This window comes from Aricia agestis, chromosome 6, assembly GCF_905147365.1.
Source record: "Aricia agestis chromosome 6, ilAriAges1.1, whole genome shotgun sequence".
Classification (NCBI taxonomy): Eukaryota; Metazoa; Arthropoda; class Insecta; order Lepidoptera; family Lycaenidae; genus Aricia; species Aricia agestis.
This window is the reverse complement of record NC_056411.1, coordinates 5742537-5752452: the sequence shown is the minus strand read 5'-3', so window position 1 is coordinate 5752452 and position 9916 is coordinate 5742537. Positions and strand designations below refer to the sequence as shown.

The 9916-nt window shown below is 36.9% G+C and overlaps 1 protein-coding gene across 1 annotated transcript; it reads right to left on the bottom strand.

The window, feature by feature from the left end:
• Window positions 1–266: 266 nt before the first annotated feature.
• Window positions 267–866, bottom strand: LOC121728094. Its single transcript, XM_042116201.1, has one exon. The coding sequence runs from the start codon at window positions 864–866 to the stop codon at window positions 267–269; it is 600 nt and encodes a 199-aa protein (XP_041972135.1).
• Window positions 867–9916: the final 9050 nt, after the last annotated feature.

Below are 9916 nucleotides of genomic sequence, written 5' to 3'. Positions count from 1 at the left end.
ATTATATTAAGCTTAAAAGATAGTTAACAAAAAAGCCAATTACAAGCCTCCACAGATAACAGTTACTTTAGAGTAGGTAATTGGTGTAAGATAAAACATACAATTAATAATATAAATAACAACAAACAACAATTTTAACAAATTAGTGACAGTAAGATTATTTATAATAAATAATAATTATTTGCTTAATATGCGTATTGCTTAATTTTTCCATTGACCATAATTGTAGGTATGTCCTTATCCATATAATGCATTCAAAGTACAAACTATGATAACACAGGAGATGAAAATGTTATGGCGTTATGGCGGCGGCTCTCCTCCCGCGCCTTATAGAATAATACGCGATTAAACTTTGTAAGGTATTCATTCAGATATATGCGCTGCGAAGGACCTTCTAGGATGCCTGTAGTGTCTAGGCCACGCCGCACGCGCGCTGCCCTGAGTATGCTGTCTTTTACCGTCGTGCGGGCCAGACGAACAACGATAGGTCTGGGTCTCGGTTGCTCGCCTACAATGTTAGGATTTTTAGCTCCTTTACGCGCGACAGTTACAATATCACGGTGATCCACATCTATGCCTACTTTCTTAAAGACCAGACCGACAATATGCTCAGTATTCTCCCCTGAACTTTCTGGTAGGCCTGTTATCTGAATATCATTTATCAGGCTCTCCTGCTCGCGTTCATTGAGTTGTGATTTCAGGTGATCGACGAGTTCAGTGACCGCTCGGTCGGGCGCGGGATCAGACGCGCGAGCATCCAGCCGCTCCTCGACCGCGGCCACGCGCAGCTCGACAGCATCCAAACGCTTATTTGACTCGCATACGCTGGTGTTTAATCTTGTAAACTCCTTCCGAAGGGATTCCATCTCGACATGGACTGATGTGATGACTTCCCTGAGGAGCCTTATTTCATCAGCTAGCAGGTTAGGTGGTGAATTAGCTAAGTTCGCGTCTGTGTCCGAATAAATAGATGAATTATTCGTTTCGGGTGTGCTCGTGTTGGGTGCTTTGCATGTGTGACATGACCATTTTGTAGCATTTTTATGGTCATATTCCCTGGCACATTTGCGAATATGGTACAGTCCCTTGCAAGTGACACATTTGGTACTGTCTGTGGCACTGGTGAATTTGCCGCATAAGGCACACTTATTATTTGCCATTTTAACTTGTTATTATAAGGAAAAATATTATGTTATAGTCACAATTAATAGAACGACGCTCGGCAGTTCCAATTATCGTGGGTACGTTAAAAGTCAAAAACAGCTGACAGTCACTCACTTAAACACAAAATTTTAACACACTTTTTAGAACTTTTACTTTGTACTAAACTGTTTAATTTATATGTTCAAATGTTCACTGTGGTTTAATCTTAAGAAATAAATGTTTCTATAACTTAATTATTTGTTTTAATATTTTAAAATTCAACTTTTAGCTAGAGCTGTTGACCCTGTCAAAATCTTAAATTAACGGCATAGTTTAGTACACAATCATGTATTTTTGACTGACCAGTCTTAGTAGTTTCTTTTCCTATTACATGTGAGATCGTCTCCTTAATAGTCCGGGTTCCCTAGAATATTTTTTTTTATTTCACGTTGCGCAGTCTGGTCTAATTATTTATATTTTTGCCTGGCCACGATCGACTGGACTAACACTCGCGATCGACAATCACCACCCCTGGTGTATATTTTTTTTATGAATAAAGGGGGCAAACGAGCAAACGGGTCACCTGATGGAAAGCAACTTCCGTCGCCCATGGACACTCGCAGCATCAGAAGAGCTGCAGGTGGGTTGCCGGCCTTTTTAGAGGGAATAGGGTAATAGGGGAGGGTAGGGATACTATGTTGCGTATAATAATATAATTACACAGAGCAGATTTTTTAAAGGTATAGTCGTATAGTATTAACATATCACGCTAAATATAACGCAGACAAAGTAGCACACTATAACCGAAATGGTCGATTATTCACTCATCTTTAATAAATGATCATGCCAATAATGCAAGTATTGTGAGCCTTATTATTACGACAATAAGGCCGACAGGTGCATCAATATGCTCTCGAAAAGGACCTAAGACCTTTGTGCTCCGATCTCTGATATATAATAAGCCCGTAAATCGAATCACTAATCACAGCCTCACAACCGTCTATTGTTCGGCCAGAATTTTGCCCCAATTTGCCAATTCACTGGCAATTTACAGCCGCAGCTAATATCCAGTTCTCATTAATATTAACAGTTTCAAAGGATTTAATCAATTTTGTACTGGTGTCAACGCGCTGGATTGGGTTTTACCAATCCATATCTTCATCCATACTATATATACTATATACTTTACTATTATAAATGCGAAAGTGTGTCTGTCTGTCTGTCTGTTACCTCTTCACGCTCAAACCGCTGAACCGATTTTGCTGAAAGGCATGGAGATGCTTTGAGTCCCGGGAAAGCACATAGGATACTTTTTATACCGGAAATGTACGGTTCCCGCGCGATAAACGAATTTTGCCGCAACGGAGTTGCGGGCGTCATCTAGTATAGAATAAGCTTTAAAACTAAGAGATACGAAAGGCAGATATTCAGTTTATTAAGGGTAGGGATTGCAATCCGGAAAACCGGATCCGGAAATTTGCCGGATCCGGCGTCATTTTTCGGGTACCGGATCCGGTCCCAATATAGCGTGTTAGCGATTCGTGGCAATAGTTAATAGAATCAGGCGTTACTTTGCGGAAATCTATAGCTTAAAATGTTGTATATTAATATTTTAGCAAAATTCCACGAAATAAACATCAACCTGTAAGTAAATGAGTCAGTGTATGCCGTGCTGCGCATGAATATGCGTACAGCCGTACACTCAGTCATGTTTGCTAAAAATAATAATATAGTTTAATTTGTGGAAAACTGATATGGTTGTTGCATGAATAACTTACGTTAAATGCGTTACCCCTGGATAAGCTTTTTCTTACTTTTTTAGGGTTCTGTAGTGAACAATGAACCGTTATAGTTTCGGTCTGTCTGTCCGTCTGTCTGTCCGCGGTTTCGCTCAGAGATACAAAGCTATAAATTGGCATGAATATACATAATTTTAATGATTCCAACAAAATGGTATATAAAATCTTAAAAATATATTTTTTTATGCACATGAAGCGGGGATGTTTTTTTTTCGTGTCCACCCCACCGTGTGGGGTGTTCGTTGGATAGGTTTTAAAAAAATATTACGAGTATTCTTAGATCATTTTCCGATTCAGGGATCCATTTGTGTAATATAAAGTTTTAAAGTGGAAAAAATCGTTAGAGTCCAGTGTCCCCCCCCTCTACCTGTTAAACGGTTGCTTCCTAGAAATGTGAAAAAATCACGGGAGTAGGAAATGTACTGAATTTAAAAGGAAAATTATCACGGCTAAGAAGACTTCAAAGTTATTGAGTAATGTAGTTATTGTTTTTGTTGAATAAATAAATGTCTATTAAATGTCTATTAATAGTCGATCAACTAAAAAAATGTATTCGACGAATTATAAAGGAACTTTTCGTTCAAATTCCTTTGAACGTGACTGAGATGATGTTGTTAGTAGTGTAAAATACGTCATAAATGTATATTTATTGACTATACAAAAAATATCAAAAACTAGCGGTACTACGGAACCGCAGCAGCTCTATTAGAAGTTCTACTAACACCTTTAAGTATTAACTCACATTTTGCAAATAAAGAAATTGAATTGAATTGAAAGTTATTTGCTAAGTGACGCTTTTAAATGATGAGCAACAAATGGATGTATATCGTTAAATATCAACCCGCTATTGACAACAGCTACGTATGGTTGCTCCTTGCCTGCTCATTCTTCTAGGCTAGGCCGACTAGGTAGCGATAATGCCGTAATGTGCTTGAGCAACCATACGGACATTTAAAATATTATTCCATGCTCTACAGTTTTTAAAGAGTTAGAAGGTTATCTCGCTTTGAAAATATTGCATTAATCAGCTACAAGTGATGCATCGGTCAAATCCGGTCCGGATTGAAAATGCCGCCGGATTGCAATCCCTAATCAAGGGGCATACTATTTTTTACACGCTTTTCTTAGCTTGGGCTGTATGTTTGTAACGGAAGCTTTGAGCACAATTTTTACTTTCTTTGCATTTTTATTAGGAGCCAATGGCAATGCAATAATTTGAAAAAAAAAAAATCCGCCATTTATTTCATTTATTTGTTTTTAGTATTTGTTGTTATAGCAGCAACAGATATACACAATCTGTGAAAATTTCAGAAGTCTAGCTATAGCGGTTCTTAACTTACAGCCTGGATACACACAGACAGGCAGACGGACAGACGGACAGACAACGAAGTCTTATAATAGGGTCTCGTTTTTACACTTTGGGTACGTAACCCTATAAATAAGCGTCTTTTTTTAGTTCTTTGTTTATAATGATGGGAAAATGTACGGTTCCCACTCGATTTATAAGTTACGGGTAGCTGATATGTTTTTACTATGTGAAAGCCCCTGTATTCCATAAAATTATAATGTTTCTTTTTTTTTAAATATTTGAAAAAATGTGAGAATGGGTGGAAGTTCGTAACAATTTTAGGAAAGAATTGGTCCTAATTTTTTTTATCCCGTTAGTTTTAGTGTAAACTTTTTAGCCCCAAAAAGATTAGCACCTTTTCTATGGGATACTATATCTATATAGACTGGAAATAAAAAAAGTTATTGTCAAAAAAGTCATGAAATTGAAAAGTGGCAACATCGTAGTGTCATCCCTTTCAAATCAATTTAAGAAAAAAGGGATGACACTACGATGTTGCCACTTTTTAATTTCATTAATTTTTTGACAGACTGTACTTAACATCATTTTTAAAACTCCTATTCTACAAGTTGGTAACCTAAAATCGTCTTGTATTATAAGGTAATTTAATTTAGTTATTGATAAAACATTATTATTGTTGTTCCTAGTAAATAGCAATCAACAGGATCACGTCAAGTTACTAAAGTACGCCTTGGAGCGATAGGCCTTGCTATCTTTTCATCAAACTAATTGAAATATTTTGATCGCTTGCTTCAGTGACCTTTAAACTCGAAGTGCCAAGTTTGAAATGATATTATAATTAATTTTACAAATTGTAATTACCGATAAACAAGACTTATCAGTAATAATAATCATTATAATCTATAATATTCTGTCGGCACTCTCTGTAAAAAATATTCAAGAAAGGGGAATTTAAAAGACCGGCCAAGTGCAAGTTGGACTCGACCATGAAGGGTTCCGCAGCAGCAATAAGGTTTATTTTTATGAAATTAAAAGGTTTTTGCTTTATTTTTATATTTCAGTTGATTTAATGAAAGTTAATTTAAGGTTTACCATTTATGACGTATAAAAAAACTATTTCCTAGATCTCGATCAAACCAATTTTCGTAGGTAGTTTCACTACCACTTGCCACACGCATAGGTTAAATGAAAAAAAAATTTTTTTTCAGTTATACCTATGGGGACCCCTAAAATTTTTAATATTTTTTCCATTTCTGTATCAAAATCTTAATGCGGTTCACAGACTACATCTACTTACCAAGTTTCAATAGAATAGCTCTTATAGTTTCGGAGAAAAGTGGCTGTGACATACGGACGGACAGACAGACAGACAGACAGACATAACGAATCATAAGGTTAAGGTTAAAGTTCCGTTTTTTGCCATTTGGCTACGGAACCCTAAAAAGTAAGTTTTTAAAGGAGTCCATTTGACGTTGGGTTTGATTTTTATACCGAAAACAGTAATGCTGCATTACAACACCAGAATACCGTCCAGTCTCAGACCAAATTACGTCTCTAATTTATAAGGTCATGAATTTAAAAACAGCAATATTGAACCTATTGTTCGGGGGAGTTCGACGCTATTGTTAAAATAACCATTCCGGGCAATAATCGCGCAGACATTTCAAACCGTTGAGATTTAATTAAGATACTGTTTATCGTTAATATGTTTTGGCTTTTGTTACATTTGTATTTGTAGTTTTTCTGTATTTGTAGTTTTTCAGTTAAAGGATACAACTCACTGGACACTTTGATATGGGCGAAATACTTAAGGCTGACAGACAAATTCTCGAATTGTGGACAGTATTATCATTCTAATCATCACCTTAAGTATAAAACTTAAGGCAAGATAACATTTATGATATTTGAGTGTATTTTCATAACATTCCCAAAATTTTGGGGCTCTAGCTTCGTCAATTTCCTGGGAAACTGACAATTTTAAAACCATTAACTGCTTAAACTTAAAGCAAAGCTGACATTTTAATTACTGTTCATATATTTTTTTCGTCTTTTTAGTTTTGCTTAGTTATGAGCGCGATGACCGAATCAAGAAATTCCGTAACGGAAAAAACCTAACACCCACCACTCCGACAGTGTGCCGATCGGTGCGGCGTTGCCAGACTTCGACACGGTGTTTGTGTGCGTGCAACTAGACTTATACGAATTATATTTGCATAAGTTGATAAAAGATGCTATGCTATTGCATAGCTAAAACTACTGCGTTACCTCGGCAGTCCTCGAGTGCCTCACGTATTTTTTTTTTAAAGTATCCGAATATCGCAGAATGAAATGTACAACAAAAGCACGTAATCCCGAATAAGCGAAGATCCTGTGATGAGGGTGTTAACACGAGAGAGCTCCGATAAGTGATAACGGAAATTAGGTATGCCGCCGCGCATACTGATCGCCGCCATCTTGGATGCTGGCTACGGCTAATTAAGTGTCATTCTGTGTTATTATGCTGTCATCAACAGACGTAATCATTATAGTCATCATTATGAGGCCGTAGCCAAAATCCCTTGCGTTAAAAACGATGACGAAATTCGTTATCAAAATGTATGGGATTTGAATTTCGAAAGCGAAATGTCATTTAGCGATGACTTATGTCAAACCGCATACATTTTGATAACGAATTTCGTCATCGTTTTTAACGAAAGATTCTTTGTCTAGGGCCTCAGCTCTATCGTCATCATCATGAATTAAAACAACAAGCTGGCTCCTTCTTAAAAATCGTGTCCCTTAATAAACAAAATTAAAAGTTCTTTAGTACAATATTTGTTGATATAATAACAGTGCAAATTTTGCTTTTTACCTACTCTTTACACAAATATAGGAAAAACAATATAGTTTACACTATATTTAACAAAGGACTGACTTAAGCTAAGCCTCTCCCAACTAGACTCAAATGTTCATGTCCTGGGTTTCCCTAGTCAAAACTTACCGGTGTTAACGTGGTATACCCTACCTTTTCCCGTAGGCTTCATCCTACTATGTTATATTTTTTTTCATTTTCAATTATTTCGACTCTGGTCTATGAGTTATTCCTCTATACAATATACTTTTCCCAACCCCCGTAACTCTTGTTAGCCAGAATCGACTGTATACAACTACAAAAATATCTTATAAGTATATATGACTGATGAGATATTGCGCCAAAATTTGTTTATTACGCGTGGACCGTACATTTTTCTGTGATAAAAAGTATCATATCCTTTCCCGGTACTAAAAGTATTTGATCATCTCCATATCCAGCAAAATCGTTTCAGCAGTTGAATAGGCTATAGGCAGACAGAAGGACAGACAAACTTTCGCATTTATAATATTAGCGTGGATACGATCTCTGGGAACCAAGTCACTAAAACAGTCTAGTAAACCTAAATCAATTTTTCACGGCACACCAATGAGTTTATCCGCACTATGGTATATAGGTCGTACGGCTTTTGTTGTCTCATACGAGTTTATGAGTTTACCAGCTTCAACTACGAAGTCGTGCTTCTGGTTGCTAATTTAGAAGTTACGAAATTCATATTGCAATATCTCTGGGCGGAGTGTTTCGTAGCGTTGCTTGTGGATTATTGAATTAGAAATATAGTAAGTTCTAGTTTGGTATAATGTGTTTTTGACTCAGAAAACGTTTTGAATAATGAGTTTTTTACTAAGAAAGGAGGTGGTTCGTTGTTTAGGAGTACATTTGCAGAACAAAATAAGAAGCACATAGTCACCACAGCAGTCATAATATGCTTACTGTGGCACTTCTTACAAAGTCAAATAATTAAACGAAAAAACGGGAACTAAGGGTGGGTTGCAGCAGAGATGTAGTTATATCCATCGATCGTGGAATAACGAGACACAATAGCTTTTCTATTGTTATCGCGGCCGGATGCGGCCGCTTAGGTCTTCATGAATTAAGGTTAAGGTTATCGTCAATTATGGCGTCCATTATGGACTTTTACTAGGGATTTGACAGTTCATTTGACATTTTGTTATGGTTAAAGTTATAGATATACATAGAGATGCAACTCAGCCATTTTTTCATTAGGAAATTCTAGAAATTATGCTGTCACCAGAATTTCAGAATTCACTGACTAACATTGGCACTAAAATATGACAGATAATACCGTCCGCCTCATCGCATTTCGGTGGTATCTGGGAAGCGGGAGTAAAAGTCTATTTGAAGATTTTTACATGTATTAACGAAGGTATTTAATTTCATGTTTACTCTATTATTAATAGCTCCCACACCGGTTTCGGTGACGGTGGCCGGTTTCATTGAAACCAGGCCAGATACGCAGGAGTAATTTTATAGTGCCCAAGTGTGTGCGCAGCATACAAGAGCACTCTCTATTCCTTTACTCTCATAACCCAGTGGGACGGAAGACCGACACGACCGGCAAGAGATTAGGCGCAGGACCGACTTTTTACATGCCCATCCGACGCATGGATATAACTTGTCAGACAATCAGGTGATATCCTAACCCAACTTGGAAATAACATGACGTTTCCAACGCGGGAATCGAACCCACGACCCCCGAGTCAAGTGCCGCGCTCTTTACCACTAGAGTCTAGACCACGAAGGTTTGTTGTTTACTCTAAGTTTTATCTAAGATATAATATCTATACTAATATTATAAAGCGGAAGAGTTTGTTAGTTTGTTTGTTTGTTTGAACACGCTAATCTCAGGAACCACTGGTCCGATTTGAAAAATTCTTTCAGTGTTAGATAGCCCATTTATCGAGGAAGGCTATAAGCTATATTTTATCACGCTAAGACTAATAATAGCGAAGAAATAGAGGAAAATGTGGAAAAAACGGGAGAAATTATATGAAAGGGCTTATTGGAAAGCAATTATATCAGAAACTACTGGTCCCATTTGAAAAATTCTTTCAGTGATAGATAGCCTATTTATCGAAGAAAGCTATAAGCTATATTTTATCACGCTACGACTAATAGGAGTGAAGAAATAGAGGAAAATGTGGAAAAAACGGGAGAAATTATATGAAAGGGCTTATTTGAAAGCGATAATATCAGAAACTACTGGTCCCATTTGAAAAATTCTTTCAGTTTTAGATAGCCCATTTTTATCGAGAAAGCCTGTAGACTATATTTTATCACGCTAAAACTAATAGGAGCGAAGAAATAGAGGAAAATGTGGAAAAACGGGCTAAATTATATATGGATCAATTTTTATGTTCCTTGGCAAACATGAAGAATAGACCACGTGAAGGGACATAGGCAATTTTTTTCGGAAAAATCTACGGTTGCGTGAAATTCCTAAATTACGCGGGCGAAGCCGCGCGGAACAGCTAGTTAATATTATAAAGGGGAAGAGTTTGTTAGTTTGTTTGTTTGTTTGAACGCGCTAATCTCAGGAACTACTGGTCCGATTTGAAAAATTATTTCAGTGTTAGATAGCCCATTCATCGAGGAAGGCTATAGGCTACATTTTATCACGCTAAAATTAATAAGAGCGAAGAAATAGAGGAAAGTGTGGAAAAAACGGAGGGAAATTATTTGAAAGGGCTTATTTGAACGCGCTGATCTCAGGAACTACTGGTCCGATTTAAAAAATTCTTTCAGTGTTAGATAGCACAGTTATCGAAAAAGGCTATAGGCTATATTTTATCA